The sequence below is a fragment of the Mesoplodon mirus genome, assembly GCF_964341445.2.
Source record: "Mesoplodon mirus genome assembly, chromosome: 4".
NCBI classification, from domain to species: domain Eukaryota; kingdom Metazoa; phylum Chordata; class Mammalia; order Artiodactyla; family Ziphiidae; genus Mesoplodon; species Mesoplodon mirus.
The window spans coordinates 162,945,021-162,962,792 of record NC_138979.1 but is presented as its reverse complement, the minus strand read 5'-3'; the positions used below and the strand labels follow the sequence as shown (position 1 = coordinate 162,962,792).

General features: G+C 45.7%; 1 protein-coding gene across 7 annotated transcripts; it reads right to left on the bottom strand.

Annotated features, from left to right (window-relative positions):
- Positions 1-351: 351 nt before the first annotated feature.
- Positions 352-17,507, bottom strand: CIPC (CLOCK interacting pacemaker). Of its 7 annotated transcripts, XM_082618954.1 has the most exons (5): positions 17,009-17,507; positions 15,368-15,437; positions 11,475-11,662; positions 7,220-7,389; positions 352-3,945 (listed from the first exon to the last, which is right to left on the bottom strand). In XM_082618954.1, the coding sequence occupies exons 3-5, from the start codon at positions 11,608-11,610 to the stop codon at positions 3,019-3,021; spliced, it is 1,233 nt and encodes a 410-aa protein (XP_082475080.1). In that variant the 5' UTR covers positions 11,611-11,662; positions 15,368-15,437; positions 17,009-17,507; the 3' UTR covers positions 352-3,018. The 7 variants fall into 7 exon arrangements, with proteins under 7 accessions (XP_082475080.1, XP_082475079.1, XP_082475085.1 ...); XM_082618953.1 differs by lacking the exon at positions 15,368-15,437; XM_082618959.1 differs by lacking the exon at positions 15,368-15,437 and having other exon boundaries at positions 352-3,912; positions 17,009-17,504.
- Between the last annotated feature and the right edge of the window lie 265 nt (positions 17,508-17,772).

Below are 17,772 nucleotides of genomic sequence, written 5' to 3'. Positions count from 1 at the left end.
TCCCAGGAGACAACTGTAGTGGTTCTGCCACTTAAAAATTCTGTTTGTGAAAGTGTCGTTATCAGATGGAAGAAATCATTGGCTTGTATTCTCCTCTCTGTCCTCCCCACCTACCCAATATTAACCTCCATGACTCTAGGGAAAGCTGGGCTATCCATTTGCCTTAAGAGTGCCTGCATCTCCCTTAAGTTCACATGGGTGAGAGTCTGAACAATGAATTTCCACAAGTTCAGTAACTAATCCCAGGGTCCCCAAATGACACGAGTACATATGTATGAAACCTAAATCAATCAAACATTTACTCTTGATTTCACTTAGCATTTTAAGCAGTTATAAAGCCCAAAGGCCAAATAGTTTTCAAGTAAGTGACTTTTATTTTTCTCTGACATTTCACAGTCAATTTCTACAAAACTTCATACTTCCTCAAAAGAATTCACATTTGGTAAATAAATCTCTACCCTAAAGAATTCATAGCTGGAAAAAACTTCAATATATGCACGAGAGTTACTTTTCTGCTGAAGGAATCATAGTAAAGTCAGACAATACCACAATCAATAAAAAGCAATGAGTGTAATAAATTACAAATGTCACCAAACTCCATTCCCATAACCAATTCAATCAGCAGCTTTTTCTAGATGTGTTTCAATACTGCCGACACAATCTGCCGAAACTTCTCTTAAGGGTTGGTTTGAGCTAAGAATGGCTTTTAGAAAACAGCAGCTTTGCCACAAAACTTCATACCAGATCAAATCATGCATCACTAAAACCACTACTTACAGCCTCGTGAAACCAACGGAGGTCCTTCCAGTCAACTCCGAGGTTCCTCCATTTGCCGATCTGGTTTCTGGCTCCACATGTCTGCCAGCCTCAGTGGATCTCTCCTTCCATGACCAGCTTCTCTAAGTGGCTTCATCTGCTTACTGCTCCACTAGGTAAAGAACACCCATGCTAAGAGCCCAGAGAGACTTCCGCACTGAGTTACAACATCAGAGAAGAGCGGGGGGGGGTGGTGCTGCTTCTCCCTGTCACTCAGCAGTGAGGATCAATGACGGCTTTCATCATCTTTTACCTGACAGGAGGGAATGCAAACCTTAATCTAGGAAGAAGAGTCCAAGACGCATAAAGCTCCACAGAGGGTTTTTCTGAAGGAATAAATTTGGTTCTCAGCAAGTGTGTTCAGATTTTTGACTCAGTAAGGCTCATGACTGGTGCCCAGGCTGTTCTGAAGGCACCTGTTTCTAGAGCTTTGCTGCCAAACATACTCTGCCAAATAGGAAGCTTCCTAGCATGGCGTGCAGAGCAGAGCTCCTGCAGCACCACACAGATTCAGGGGAGGCAAAGGGTGTGGGCCAAGAGGAAAATATCAAAAGGGGCAAAGTCTGCTTAAAGAGACACATTTGCTCTGATTTTTGAAATCTTTCAGAAAGCAAATGGCAGGTAATAATTCTGCATTGACCAGGAGAGTCTAAAGATTTTACTGAGTTGTTTACTTCTAAATTGGTCATATCTAAATTGTACATGTTTGAGAACAAAATGCAGGCAATCTGAAGCCTTGTAATTTTAAAACTATGTTAAGAGTTACTACCTAGCAAACATGAGCATTAGCTTCTGGCCTTGGTAGAACTTCAAGAACATTTTCCTTGCAGAAAAGATGAAGTTGTCATACGGAATTTCTTACTAAAGTAATTGGTACAAAGATTTTCAAGAGGATGAAATTTTTAAATGGGAGGATACCAAAGCTGGCAACTTTACTACTTAGAAGTCTAGTTTACGATGAGGCTGAAAGAGTGTGTATCATCTGTAAGTTCTCATAACACTCTCCACTTCTAGATGGACTTCACATAACCCACTACACCTTTGGCTTTGCAGCCAAATCCAATGCATGGAAGAAACACAGAAGACTGCTCCACATCACTGTGACATAAGACAAATGAAAACTCTGGATGTGGAAAGAAAATGGATAACGTTTTCCAATTTTTTGTGGACTTAATGTCATAACCTTATGATGATTTTACTTCAAAGTTTATCAAGCTTAATAATCATTTCTTTCCTCTTTTGTAAAAACAAAGGGGGAAAAAAGATGGTAGCAGAGGGCTGACTTGTATTACACAATCGGGAACCACGAAGCTCTCTTTTAGGATTTTCACATATAAGAAAATCTTCTGCATTGTTTCAAAAGAAGAGAGAGAGAGAAAAAAGCATAAATTATCAGAATCTTCCAGCTCTCAATCAAGAGATGTTAGCCATTTCTCCTTTCTTCAGACTCTGAGTCAAAAAAGCAGTGCATCAACTGTAGCTCCAGATGGTCCTAAATCCATTCCATACTTTACAAATCTGAAATATTTCACCTACCAGTTTAACAGAAATCTGGCTCATGATTAAAGTGTATGAATTAACAGTACTACCCTTTCCCCTTGACTTTCGAGTTTAAAGAAACAAAGCTTTAAGTGATTAAGTGCTTGCATCCGAGGACCAATGTGTGCCCAAAGCATTTTAAAGCATTTTAGGTTTCTCCCAAGTGGCACAATGCCTCATAAAATGCAAACATCCTCCTCTTATATTTTCCTCTGTGACTAAGACCTTCAAGGGAAGATCCACAAAGGGCTCCTTATGTCACCTACTCCCTGGCTTGAAAGGTGTCACTCTGTATGCTTGTCTGTGTCACTGCATCCCTGATCGCGGTTAGTGAGTGGGAGGGTGGGAAGTGACAGCTAGAAGGGCCCCACACAAGCATCTTTCCCGCTTTGCCCATGATCCATCGAAGTGCCTGCAAGCTAAGGAACAGGGACTCGAGGACACCCAAATCTGAGGTCCTCAGTGGAACGGAGACAAAGGTAAACTGTGCACAGACCACAGGTTAAGACAGCAGCCAGGTATTGGCATGTGGCTTCGTAAGTGAACCGCTGAACAGTTTAATTTAAAAGGAAGGCTCTTACATAAGTTTTGGGAAACAGGAGTAGATAACGGTAAAAGAGTTAAAAAGAACCACTCAAGTAACAGGAAAATATGCCTTCGATGTTATATGTCTGGCTGATCGGAGAATGCTTCTAGGTCACTGCCAGTATGACCTGACCCTGATGTTAAAGACGCCTGCAGCTTGGCCCAAGCCTGAGGAGCCCTGCTCTTGGCGGCCTCGATAAATAGCCGGGTCTGCTCCTTTAGCTGGTCTAGTTCCACCTGAGTTGCCTGGTTCTGACGAATCAACTCCTTGGTTTTCAAAGTGATCTCCAGCAAACCAGATTTGTGTAGGACTACTAGGGTATTCTGAAAGCGCCTGTGCTTGCTCTGCCGCTGCTCTGAGAAGCTATCTGGGCTGCGGCAGAGGTGCTCCGCAGCCCACAGAGGGGAGCTGTAACTAGCTGACAGTGGGGACAGCGGGGAGTTGCTCTCCATCCCGTGCAGGGTACTGTCTGACGCACAGACAGGGCTGGCGGGGGAAGCAAAGGTCAGGCTGGGAGCTTTAGCCACATGGCTGCTGGACACTGGCTGAAGCGTCTGTGGACTTCCACCTGCCACCAGGCAGGGCACACCCTGAAGAGCTGAGTCCTCGGCAAGCTTGGTGCTGGGGGGCGCTGGAGTCGGGGGCCTGGGTGGGCCAGCACCAGTCTTGGTCGGCTCGCTAGAAGACAGGCTTGGCCCAAGTCTCTCAGTACAGATCTTCTTCTGCATTCCACCTTCTCCTCTTTCTTCTGGGCTGAGGGAAAGGCCCCTTTTGCCTGGGTGTGGGGCTATTTTGGTGTAAGAATTGAGAATGGGCAAGTAGTTCCTGGAGTCTGACTTTTTCTCGCCAGCGTGACATGGGCTGACAGGAGACGGTACAGGTGGATGAAGGAATAAGAGCTGGGGCTGTGCTGAGATCACTTCAAAGGAGGGCTGCACAGACCACGACTGGAGCTGGGATGAGCTGCTGCCCTGAAGGAAAAAGCAAAGGAAAAGAGCAGCACACTACATGTTACCTGCAGCTGTCCAAGAGGCAAAGCAAATACTCAGATATAAGTACACAGCTTCCCTCACACACGGGGTAGCCCTTCTTGACATGACTGGAGATGTGGCTTAAAAATTCATCTGGGTCTGACATCATATATTTTTTTTCTTAAGGGAAAACTGGAGGAAATAGCTATCTTTATTCAAGTGCTATCACTTGAGAAAAAGAAACTGTAGGAAGGTGAAGTAGTGACATAGTTAAGGTCACAGGTAAGGCAATAAAAGTATGGATAGGGGACTTCCCTGATGGTCCAGTGGCTAAGACTCCGCGCTTCCACTGCAGGGGGCACGGGTTCGATCCCTGGTGGGGGAACTAAGATCCCATATGCCATGCAGTGCAATAAAAAATTTTTTTAATAAATTAATTAAAGTTAAAAAAATTTTTAATTAAAAAAAAATTTTTTTAAAAAAAGGATGGATAGTACAATTTGCCGGCATAAGTTAAAATGTGCTAATCTCAATACTATAATGTGACTTCACACCAGTCTATCTTCATTTAGTTACATCTGGAACCTCTTTTACCTGAAAACAACTTTTGATTAAAAAGTTACATATTGTCAGGAGTTCACGGGCCCCTGTATTTAAGGCCATGACGCCCGACTACCACAAAGCTCTGCGAGGCAGGAGCAGCCACCGTGTACGGGTGCTTACCACAGGCTAGCACTGTGTGTGAGGTGTCACACGCACTGTCTCACTGAATCGCCGTAACGATCCCATGAGGTAGTCATTTCCTTTCACAAACAGGAAACTGAGGCTTAGGAAGTTGAAATAACTTGCTTTCAGTCCCCAAGCTACTAAGTGGTGAAGGTAGGATTCCATCCTCTGACTCTAAAACCCATCCAAACCATTCTGCTACATTGCTTTTGCTCTATTACTCCTCAATTATACATTTTAATTTTTAATTAAAGTACTGATTCAGACAGTAATCTAATAAAGAAGGGCATGGCTACTTTTCTCATGTATTTATTCATTTAAAAGATAGACCCAGACTCTTTATTACAAGGACTTTCCATGAACTTGTCTCTAATATTTAAAAGCCAGTCCAATTCCAACCCGGGCCCAAAGATATGAGTGTAGATGAGGCTAGGCAGAGAGCGAGCCTGACAGAGGCTCCTACCCTTAGTGCAGTCACGTGATTTATCTGAGGAAAGCGATGGACTATGCTCCCATACCAGCTCCTGATGTGCACACATTTCAGCTTCCTGGATACCTGCTTAGGAACTCCTGGCCAAGTTCAACTACAGTTCATCTCCTGTGCAAAGGCTGGGATGACCTGGAGAGTCCATTCTGGAGCCCTCTTGGTGTTCAAATATACTCTGGGATGTCCATAAGCAAGCAATGCTGGGCCTAGCGACCACACTCCCCCGTCAGAGGAGATAACAAAAATCAGGGGTCTTTCAAAGAAGACATCAGCCTAGTCCAGATCAGTCAAGAGCAGAACTTCAGGCTGTCCCCCTGCTCACTCATGCCATAAGGGTTGACCTACAAGGCAAATGGATCCAGAAAATACCTAACTCATTGCTTTCCCAAGGTGATTTCACTGGATTATTCTTCCTAATGCTATTGTTATGCCCACTTAGATACTCAGCTTATTTGTTCTAATTTAGATTTTACAAGGTACCATTCTTACTGAAATCACCTGAGGGAATACCAGACAAGATTTTAGACTTGGATAGGATCTCTAGAATCAATCCTAGCCTCATGTTAAAGATGAGGAAAATGAAGTTCACAGTGATTAAGTAATTGTGTGTAAGATCACGCAGTCTGGTGACAGAACTGGAATCAGAGCCTCAAAAGAAAAATCCTAAAACCAAGCAGCAATAACTAAGACATTATGCAATAAGCAGAGATTTTTTAAAGTGTATAATGTTTTTAAATTTGGAATGTGCTGGATTCTAGCATATGTGAAAAAACAAAACTCCTAGACTGCTCCATCAGGTCAGTCTGCCCCCAAGCCTCCTGTCTCCTGATCAAGCCCAGCAGCCTTCCCAGTGGGTCTTTGTCCTGAAGAAGATGGCTCTGCTGGACCCGCCTACTCACCCTGCAATAGCCCTCTGGAGCGGCCAGCCTCGCCCACGACAATCAACAAAGATGCCTAAGGAAGAGTGACCAGGGGGCCAGAGAGGAAGGCAGGGAGGAAACAGCAGGAGGCAGGAAGCCCTGAGAAGCACCAGTGGGGCCTGGACAATCTCATTTGGGCTCCATTTCATGTCTTTATTCTCTCGCCTCATTTCAGTGAGGAGAGCTGTGCTTCCAGCTGAGATGTGATGTGCCAAGCAAATATCTGCAAATTCTTTTTCCAAACTCACCAGGTTGCCTTGTTGAAAATCAGTTTGTGTTGTTCAGCAATAACTAGGTAATAGTTAAGACATTAAGGTCTCCTGTCAGGCTACAGCCACATTCTTCTACCTAAGGTGGGAAGGTCAACAACATACAGCCAGATGTCAAACTTCACTAGCTTTGAGCAGCCTCATCGACGGACCCATGCGAGGACTGATCTATTTCAGAGCAAAGTAGGGTAAGGTTACATGTTCTTTAAGTTCATATGATTGAGCTGTTTGTTCCAAACACTGGGGCTTAGCTTAGATTTTTATCTAAATCTTCTTTTCTTTTGTATCTAGACAATAATCACATAATTTGCATAGTTATATAAGAAAGCCTGAAACAGGGTTATTTTTCAATTCCTCAGCAATGCCGTTTGGAGTCTGCTGGTACAGCCATACCTAAACCAAAGAGCTCCTTTCTCACTAATGACATAGTTCTGGCTGATTACTAAGAAAGTGCTCAGAATGTAACATGAGACACAGGGAAATGGACTCTACTTCTCAAAAAAATATTTCTAAAAGTCCCAGTCAAATTAAAAAGAGATCCTCTTGTTTCTACCTTAAATTCTGTCATATCTTAGAATGCACTACAGAAGTTAGGACATTTCTGCTTGGTTCCTTTAAACATGACTAAAGTAGTCCAGATCGCTTTGGACAAACTAGGGATACAGAAATAAAACAGTCTTACTATCTGGAAGATGAGAACACATGTGATGACTCTTGTATTCCTTTTGCAAACACCGTCAGTAGTTGAAAGGACACATCCTCTTCCCAGCACAGAAGCACGTGTTGGTGCGGTGCCAGTGGTCTGCTTCTCACATCTCTCCTTGGCAGAGAGGGAGGAGCTCTCGGCACAGGAAGCTCAGAAACTCTAGCGTGCAAAGAAGTTATGAGAGCTCAGTCCTCCTCACCTGTTTGACCAGCACGTTCTTCATGACAACCATGGGGGCCAGTGTTGGGAAGGCACCGCTCACAGGCTTGGCGCTCGGCCTTGGCCTGTCTTCTCGGCTCCAGCCTAAGGCGCTCAGCATGTCCTCAGACTCCATCTGCTCTGCCGAGCTCAGGCATTCAGAGCTCCCATCTGGTGGGCGGAAAAATGGTCAGTTTGCTCAGGCTCTTAACCAGTCCTCCTGGGGAGCCATGGACCCCTTGAAACGGAATGGAACATTTGTGGTATGTGTTTTTGCGAATTTTTCTGAGGAGTAGGTATCTAACTTTCACTGGATTCTCAATGGGAGCCATAATTATCCCTCCCACCCCAAGAGATTGAGAATCACTGTCCTAGGACAGCGGACTTCCCTTCTAACTCTATTACACACAAAAGCCTGCATCCATTTGGGTTCATGAGACAGTAACCATCACCAGTCTACAGGAGAAGTGGGTAAAGCCTTCAAAGTTAGCTCATTACTTTTAAGAATCTGTGGTTGAAAGGGAAGAGGAGCGTGCGTGTGACTTGGGGCAAGATTAATAAGACCTTTAGAGGCTCTGGGCACTACATGATGTAACGATAATAACAAAAACAAAACCAACCTATAAAACCTCAAGATTTACCTCCACGCTGAAATTAAAATAGCTTCCTCCTAAGTTTTCTAATTGTAAAATTCTGGATAAGTTCATCAAGATGAGGTTTACAGTGTGTCTTTCTTGTTTTCCTCCTCCACCCAGTTAAGCACCTCCTTTGTTAGTGTCCTAAATGCACGCTGAGTGTGCCCGCTGGGGGTTCCGCACAATGGGTGATGGAAAGATACTCTCTGCCACGAAGAAAAGAAGGCTGCTCTGCGTGAAATCCATACGGAAAGGGCTCAATTAGCTCCCTGCTGGAGTAAACCAAGAGACGGCAGTAACCCTGCCAGGGAGGAGTCTGGGAAAACCCTGAATGCTCATCAAGAATCTCAGAGTCGTCTGGATGAGGCAGGACTGGAATGTGACTACAATTTAGAAGAGAGCAACTGTCAACACTTGCATTTAATCAGATTCTCCAAAGATGCTTTTTAGAAATCACTGGTGTTGGGGTCTTCCCCTCACTCTACTGAATTGATTTATCTGGTGTCCAGGCACGTGTTATTTTCACAAAGCACTACAAGTAATCCAAATGTGCACCTCTAGTTAAGAACTATTAGGCCAGAAACAAAGGACTTCAGAAGAAAAGTGCGTACCTTGTACATGTATCTTGGTTTCTAAATGCCATTCTGCACAAAAAGGACACCAGGGTTCCTTGGAGAAATGGCTGATATCTTTGGTAGGGAAGGTGCAAGATGAGCCTGGACATCTTACTGTCCCAGAAAGCAAGGATGTGCTCCAACACAAATGGGGACATATCAAAGACACAGGCGCCACCTAGAAGATACTCCCACTGACCAAATGTGGGACAATTTGAGTATCAAAAAGAATCATGATAATGGATTGACAAAATCACAAAAAAATTCCGTGAATCCACAGTGATGCTCTAAAAAGGGGGCAGAGGAGAGAAGTACTTCTTTAGAGAAGACTGTCGGCTAATAAAATGTACAAGGAATGATAGAGTTAGATCACCATTTTCAAACCACAAATGTTGTAATTGGTTCAGGCAAGGATCATCAATGGATGCTAAAAGAGTTTGCTGGGGAACAGGACAGTCACACAATCTCAAAGTATCATCCCATAAATTGCTCATTAATTACAAAGAGAAAAGAATACTTTTGCAGTAAAGAAATCTGGCATACACCTACTCCTTTAATCAGAGTGTCACCAAGAATAAGACACACTTAGGAGTCACCTTATGTGTTGCAATGAGAAGGATATAACATCAAAAATTTAGTTTTCTATTAAAAAAATGTTTAGCCTATTTCTGATAATGGGGAAGCTACCAGAGAAATCCAGTGTGAAACATTCTACAAAACAACAGGCCTAACTCCTTTAAAGATGACGATGTCCCAAAAAAAAGAACAGGAAGACGAGGGAGCTGGTCTAGACTAAATAAGATTTAAAAGACAGGGACAGGGCTTCCCTGGTGGCACAGTGGTTAAAAATCCACCTGCCAAGGCAGGGGACACTGGTTCGAGCCCTGGTCTGGGAAGATTCCACATGCCGCGGAGCAACTAAGCCTGTGCGCCACAACTACTGAGCCTGTGCTCTAGAGCCCGCGAGCCACAACAACTGAGCCCACGTGCCACAACTACTGAAGCCCATGCGCCTAGAGCCTGTGCTCCGCAACAAGAGAAGCCACTGCAGCGAGAAGCCCACACACCACAACGAAGAGTAGCCCCCGCTCGTCACAACTAAAGATAGCCAGTGCGGCAAAGACCCAACGCAGCCAAAAATTAATTAAATAAATTAAAAAAAAAAAAAAAGACAGGGACAATTAAATGAAATGCACAGCCTTCAACTGGGTTCTGGACCCAAAACAAACAAATATACAAAAAGACTAACAATTATAAAGGCCACTATTGGGACAATGGGAAAAATCTCAATATGGACTGCAGCTAATTAATAATCTCAAATTACATCACATCCCAAGGTAAATGGAACGATAACTCAGGCAGTGACGAAACCACTGGCACCTGGCCCAGCTGTGGCTGAAGGTATTCACTAGGGCCACTTTCTGGAGCACAGTGTATCCGAGTATTTTTGATATTGCCTTATGTGAACAGCACAATACTTCTTAAGGCACTTCTGCATAGAGAATAGGAAACTTTCAGAAGAACTATCCAGACTTTGGGACATGCTCAGAACAGCTGATCTGACAGAACTGAAGTTATTGGACGAAGTACCAAAATGGCCACAGTATTGAGAATAACAGGGGGTGGGATTATGGTTAACGTTTGTTTTCTTCTTTGCATGTACCTAAATTTCTAAGCTTCTACGGTGAGCATGTATTACCTTCAGGATATGAAAAACAGACAAAAAACAAACACGATATTAAAAGAAAGAAAAAAAAAAGACACTAGGCCTGCAAAGTTTCCCAAACCTGTCTGATCACAGGAATCACCAGAGACACTTGTAAAAATAGAAAACTCACGTTCCAGGTCCTCCCCCAGACCCTCATTATCACAGTCTCCAGAAGAGTGGTCTGGTGATCAGTATTTTTAACAAATGCCTCAGACGAGCCTTATGATGAGGCAAGCCTGGGCAACAATGCTAAAAGATTGAGAAGAAAAACCCAAAGGGCTATAAACCTGCCCTCCCGTCCCTGAACTGTCCTTATTCTAATCCCTAGGACAGTGTTCTGTTCCTCTGAGCAACAGTCTATTTATAATTTGGCTTCCCGTGCAGCATACCTACACGGAGAAAATACACCAATCTAAGGATGACTGAGTTCTAGTTTTCCTAACAGCTGCATTTCTCACTATAAATTAATAAATCAACACAGTGGATTGGTAAGTCTCTGTGGGCTGGATAATATAACTCTTTCTCCAGGAGAGGGCTCCACTCTCAGGATGCTAACCCAGCCAGAATCCCCTGGCATCACCCCTCTGCATCCCCTGGGCCAAAATGTCACTAGGGCCATATTTAAGCCACTACTCTCAGACCTGGAAATAAAAAAGCCTCGGCACAAAATTAAGAGATTTACTGGGTGTGCAACTAGTCCTTTCAGATAAAGTTTAAGACAAACCAATAAGGAAAACTGTCTTGCTTTCTTGTCTCTAACAGATACTCAAGTTTGGAATTGGGCCAGGAGACTCATAGTCCAAATACAAAAGGCACAAATACTGGCAGGGATGGGTTATGGGGGGAAATGTTTTTAAACACAGCAAACACTTTCTCAGCAAAAAAGTTATCTTAACAAATTATATACTACTTTTGTTTACTTTGTTATATGTGGTGACCACATGCAGGTTTTTTTCCCTGCAATGTAACTATTCCTATGAAAAAGGAGGTAAGACAATAGAATTGTGAGTATTTAAATATATTTTTCCAGTAGCCACTTGCCACAGTTGGAAATATAAGATTTAAAGTTGAGAGTCTAAGTTGAAAAAAGATGTCAAATCATTCCTTCAGAACTAACCCCACTGTGACCGGGATGAGTACCCCGCCATATGGCAACAGAATTACCATTTGAAGAGATCAGAAAACTATTTCTCCTGTGGGTGAAATCTTCTCATCCTTACCACACAAATGAGTTTTTATGGAGGACGTTTTTCAGGCAAACCATTCATTACAATGTAGAAATGATAAGGTATTTTTAACCTGAAAATCCAGAGTCCTTATCTGACTCAGCAGCTGCCATGCCGAGTTGACGAGACACTTTTTTCATCTCTGGGCCTTTGCTCAGTTTGGCTGAGAGCCTTCTAGAGCCCTCTCTGGATGGGTTCTTCCTCTCCATGTTTTACTGGGCTGGAAGTGCATTCATCAGTACTCTTTTCATCTGGACTGCCCTGTGAAAAACAATTACATAAGAAGTCATTGCCTGAAGAGCTGAGACAGGTGAGGCCAGTGGTGAGTAAACTAAGGGCAAAGAACACCGGGCGGCGCCCACTTGCTCTGTGTGCACTTTCTCAGCGGTCTCAGCTGACAAAGGCTACGAGTTTACTCAACAGTAGAATGGTTTCCACCCAAAAGGAGGTTCACTGTCCTCGAGATGCCCTCTAATTCCATTATAAATGCAAAGCACACAAACCACATTCTCAGTGGAAGCTTTGTAAACTGCTAACAAAGGCACATTTGATTAGGCTTTCTGGAATGCTCCCTGAGGGAGGAAAGCAGAGGGGATGCCCACCTCGGACCAGGCTTGCTTCCCAGGATACATCTGCAGGCCCCGGACTTTCTGCCACCTCCCAGAGTGTAGTTTCTCAAATTAACTTTCCACTTCTTTGGATGAGGAAGTGAACAGAGTAAAAACAACTCCTTACATATGCATGCTACATTTTGGCTTAAAAAGCACTTCTAGGCACACGTAAGACCATATGTAATAGTGCTTTGATTCCACAAACGCCCATAACATTATTGCTGTTAAGGTTCTTTCCTTGAGCCTCACGATGTCCCCCTCAGTTGCTATTCCACTTTACAGAGGAGGAAGTTGAGGCTCAGATAAGTTACATTCAGTCATTTAAAAATATTTATTGGACTTCCCTGGTGGTGCAGTGGTTAAGAATCCGCCTGCCAATGCAGGGGACACGGGTTCAAGCCCTGGTCCAGGAAGATCCCACATGACGCACAGCAACTAAGCCCGTGCGCCACAACTTCTGAGCCTGTGCTCTAGAGCCCGTCAGCCACAACTACTGAGCCCGTGCACCACAACTACTGAGTCCGTGCACCACAACTACTGAGCCCGTGCACCACAACTACTGAAGCCCATGCACCTAGAGCCCAAGCACCTAGAGCCGGTGCTCTGCAACAAGAGAAGCCACGACAATGAGAAGCCCGCGCACTGTGACGAAGGGTAGCCCCCACTCGCCACAACTAGAGAAAGCCCACGCGCAGCAACAAAGACCCAATGCAGCCAAAAATAAATAAATAAATAAATAAAATATTTATCAAGCGCCTGCTATGAACCAGGCATCGTGCTAGGAATGGGGGTATAGAGTGAATCAAACAGACCTGGTCGCCCACTTCCTGGAAAGAAGCCTAGATTTGATCCGGTGACACACAGCTAGTCCAAAGCAGATCCAGAACTAGGCTAACAGTGCAAAGTATGAGAGCAATGAGCCCTTCATGATATTCTAACAAGGCCCTCTGAATCGCCAAGGGATGCCAGCTGTAAGGATACTGCAGGGATAAAGAGAACAGGGGGCCAACAGGGAAAACAATAATAATAATGGAACTGCAGAGTGCTATAGTCTGAATGTTTGTGTCCCCCCAAAATTCATATATGAAGTCCTGACCCCCAAAGATGATGGTATTAGGAGGTGGGGCTTAAGTCATGAGGGCTTCACCTCATGGGATTAGAGCTTTACAAGAGGCTCCAGAGAGGTCCCTAGCGCCTTCCACCACAGTCAGTGAGAAGTCTGTGACCTGAAAGAGGGCCTTGCCTGGACCACGCTGGCACCCTGCGCTTGGACTTTCAACCTCTAGAACTGTGAGAAATAAATTTCTGTGGTTTATAAGCTACCCAGTCTGCGGATATTTTGTTATGACAGCCCAAATGGACTAAGATAGTAGGTTTAAGCAACACCCAGTGGCATTTTTATTCACAATCCATTCTCGACTCCATCCATTTGTCCTTCTGAGTAGAGAGAAACATGGCCCCCTGCCAAACAGCACTGTATCTGAAATACCCTGAAAATGTCGAGTGTGAACATTTCTGCTAATACAGGATCTAGTGAAGAACATTAACTACTCCAGAAGCAGAGAAGGGATTCAACATCAAATTAAATAGAAGACAAGGAGGTTTACAGGCATCCCTGAGAAACCCTCTTGCTCATACTTTTGCATACCGTAGAAGTGGACTAAAGGGAATGCGCACTGATCAGAATTTTAAACTCAATTCCAAGTAAATATTATTTTGTGCAATATCTAACTCATTTAAGGGGACTGGCTTCCCCATTCAATCCACGTCAACCAAGCACTCTTTGACAGAGCATGTTTAGTACTACGTACACGAAAGATACAGAGGCACTGTCACATCTTGCATGGCACTATGCAAAAGCACATCTCTCTACTGGACGGCTATGAAGTTTGACAGCATGGACAATCCAGTTTAAAAAGCAGAATAAAATGTAAAACTATCTCTAATTAAATCAGGATCCTTTTGTATGAAACCCAACAAATGTACATAGTTTCATTTTCCTGAAATAGTACTGTCTGAAAGTGAACAGAGGGCTTTTTCAAAAATGGAAGCAGACATGGGTGGTGGATGGGCAATTAGACTTCATTCAAGTCTGACCCTGCTATTGACTTAGATTAGGAAGATAGCTCATGTTAGTTGCAACTAATTAAGACCTCGACAAAGTTTCACATTATCTTATGAAATGGATTATTTCACAGGCATTTTAGATAAAGCACCCCAACTTCTACAATCCTTGTGACAAGACAACGAATAAGGTCTTGCTACTGTTATTAAAGTGTAGTCAACGGAGCTACAGAAAATACACAGGAATTTATCTGGCTCATCTGAGAATAGGACAATATTGGTTGGGGAATCAAAATGCTGAAACGTTGACGTTAAAAGGAGAACAGATGCTCAAATTTTAGATCCTGGGGAATTGGTGGCAATTGGAAATAAAGAATGCATAATCGACTTTAGAATAGTAAACTGACTGCTTTGGATGTGGAAGCCTCTGTCCTAAGTAAAGTTCTCTTCAAGCAGCAGATAGTCTTAGTGTCCCAGGGAAGTTCAAGTGGGAAAGAGAATGAAGGGCTACATGCCATCTTGACCTATTCTCCCTGAAAGAGGCACTTCCCTCCTGGGAGTGACGCTGAGGACGTCAATTAGCCAGTGAACAACAGACCCATTCATACACAGCACCAGACGAGGCCCGCGACGAGAGAGAGGCAGTGATGGCATTTACTACTGGCGCTCTCAAACCCAGGGCCACACCAATGGTGAAGTATGAAAACCTCAAGAAGATTTTTTTTTGCCTCTTCAGTATTATTTTACAATAAAGTTAGATGCTCATAAGCTGACCAGGGGTTGAAAATGGGTTACCAAGCTCATACCCACTGTGCCTTCTCTGCTTCCTGGCACAAACTGGAAACCACTACGACTGCCTTACAAACATCTCATATCCTCACGAGCCTAACTCTGAATTAGGATGACTCCAAGTTAAGCTTGGATTGACCCTAAATGGGCCTCTTACAAGTGCACATGTAACACACTGTCCAAAAGGTTCCCACAGAGAACAATATACACTAAAACTCGCAATGGAAAGTGAATCAATATATCTAGAGGTTTATGTAAATAGGTATAAGATAAAACTCTACCAAGTGCTCCACAACACTTGGTTCTTCTATTTATGCACTTCTCACATTAGAGTCTAATTATCTGTTCGTCTCTTCAAGCTCAAGGGTTGTCTTTTCATCTTTGCAATCTCAGCGCCCAACAATTAATGTGTGAGGTACTCACAGAATAATAAATTCCAACAACTCTTCTGTCGTGCTGAGTCTTGCTGACAGCCCTAGCAGCTTAGCTGTCACCAAAATACCTGAACAGCTTGAAGGTCAAGAGTCTGCATTTCCAAACACCATGGTCACCTCACGTCCAGGTCTGGTCTCCTGCAGGAAACAGGTATCTCATCCACCCCTTATTCTAAGCTGAAACCTCAGGGGTAAATCCAGCAACCAAATCAGAGGTTGGTCTAATCCACAAACAGTCTCTATGGAGATTTAGGCCTACGATAAAAAGGAGACCCAAGGTGTACAAGGGAAGGATCTGAAATGCTGCTCACAGATCTCTCCTTTTATAGATACCTGGCAACTTTCCTGAGAGCTCAAGTTCTTTTTAAAATGTGTCATGTGTTTAACAGGCATGCATGGACAGAGGTGTGAGGTGAAAGCCCAAGCAGAGGCTTAAATACAGTAAAGCGACAAGGCCATAGAAAATTAAGACCTTACCACCCAGAAAGCCATGAGTAATTGCTGGAATTATAAATACATTACTAGGTTTTCTCTGAAGTCATTTTCTCTTGGTCTGCATATTCGGAGATGCCATTCTGGGGGAATGTCTGTGGATTTTTTAACAAAGGAGGAAAAAACCCCATCGACCTAAATCTCTAATATTCATCTTCCCCATCACATCCATTTCCATGCTCCAGCTTGGCTGCAAATTCATGTCAAAGATCCTAAGCATACAATGTCCTCTGTTTGGAACCTGGTATGGCTCACTCCACTCTCCTCTTTCAAAGAGGAGACAAGATTAGAGAACTTCCTCAAATCCCCTGCTTGGAGAAGGGTTCACAGTTAACAGTGCCCACCCACCCCCCATTCGCACCAGCCCACGATGCATCTGTGCCAGACAGCAGGAGCACCCTCCAGGCATCCACCAGCCTGCCAGCTCAGCAGGGCAGAACTGGGCAGACCCTAGGACTGTGCTGTGACTGGCATACCACCAGCCTCCCGGGGCAAACGCCCAGGCAATGCTTACTGCCAGGACTTGGGCAATAACAGGGAGCCTGGCTGCGGCCTGTGCCCTAGGCCTGGATCAGAGCTCCTCTGAACCCGCCCACACTAACCACTAAGTCCTTACTTGGCAATGCCCACCTTCTCTCCCACCTCCCCACCCCCTGGCACCACGCCTGGCAAGCTGGTCACCCAGGGTAAAGAACCAGCCAAGTGGGTGACAGCAAGTCTCTGAAAAAGACAGCACACCTGTGCCCCGGGCCCAGAACAGAGCACTACCCCTCATCCCCAAACGGGAGGCCCAGGACCCTCACAGGGTTACCAGCTCCCGCGCTCATTCACCTGCCCAGTCCCTGCCCCTCTGCTCACAGCACGGCGGGCCTCCAGGCGCTCCCCCGCCGGGATGCCCAGCCGGCTGTTGCCCCCAGGGCTAGACCAGGGCTCACCCGCCCTCGCAGTCTTACCCCAATTGCTCCCCACACACAGCCCCCTCCTCACCCGCGATCTCCTCTGCCACGCAGTCCTGACCCTCGCAGCAAAACCGACCAACTAAATGGGGGAGGAACGCACCACCCCCTGCTCCCATCATTTGGCCCTCTGTCCCCCGAAAGTCCCGGCTCGGCCTCTTGCCTACCTTGCTTCCCTTCTTCTCTCCCCTACTCCCACTTCCTTTTCCCACGCTCCTCGCCCAAACCCTCCCCCTTCACCCTCAGCCCTCCTCTTCTCACCTAGGACCGAGTTCGCCGCTCCGCGACCGGACGACCCGCTAGTAGAGTGGCGCATGCGCGAGCCCGGCCCCGCGGCTCCATGACAACCCCGTCGTCGTCGGGTTTCAAGCTATCGCCCAGTCCTCCCGCCCATTTCTCCTCCCCACCAGCCTCCGCGACGGCTTCCGCCAGCCACGTGACACGGCTCGGATGACCCGGCACCACCGAGACTGCTCGCTGTTCTCCTAGAAGGGCCCTTGGCGGCGCCCGCTGTTCCGTCTCCGCCGGAAGACGACGTCGGCACGCCTCTCAGGGAGGCGCGGGCGTCCTTAAGAGGTCGGCGCGCTCTCCGTGGAAGGTGGGCGTCTGTATGGTTGGTTCTCCAGGCCCAGTCGCCATTTTGTACGGGGATCTTGAGCAACGAGCTGCTGGGGGGCGTGGTTCAGAGGCGGGATCCGGAGAAGCCGGGGGTGGGTCGGCTTCTAGCGGACAAGGCAGGAGGAGTGATTCTCCCCGGGGTGTGGGTGGAAGTCGGTCGGGGGAAGCAGCGCTCTCGGTTTGTACACCGGCACGCCGTTAGGGTTGGGGACCGGGACAGGCCATGCTGACTTGCACGCGAGCCCGTGCGGAGGCGGCCGGCGTGGGAGGGGAGGCTGGCAGCCTCGCCTTGTCTCGGCCCGAAGGAGGCTTGCCCGGACCGCCCGGCGCGCTGCTCACTTTGCTGCCACGCCTGTCGCAGCAGTTGGTTTTCGTCCCCTACCATCCCTCCAGACGATGCTTCACGA

Bases quoted from the DNA above. Each gene is read 5' to 3' on its own strand.
- CIPC (XM_082618954.1), bottom strand. From the start codon at position 11,610: ATGGAGAGGAAGAACCCATCCAGAGAGGGCTCTAGAAGGCTCTCAGCC. The intron at 7,390-11,474 runs GTTAAAAATACC...TCCGCCCACCAG, and splicing joins TAAGGACTCTGGATTTTCAG to ATGGGAGCTCTGAATGCCTG. The intron at 3,946-7,219 runs GTGAGGAGGACT...GGTAACATGTAG, and splicing joins AGAACGTGCTGGTCAAACAG to TGTGCTGCTCTTTTCCTTTG.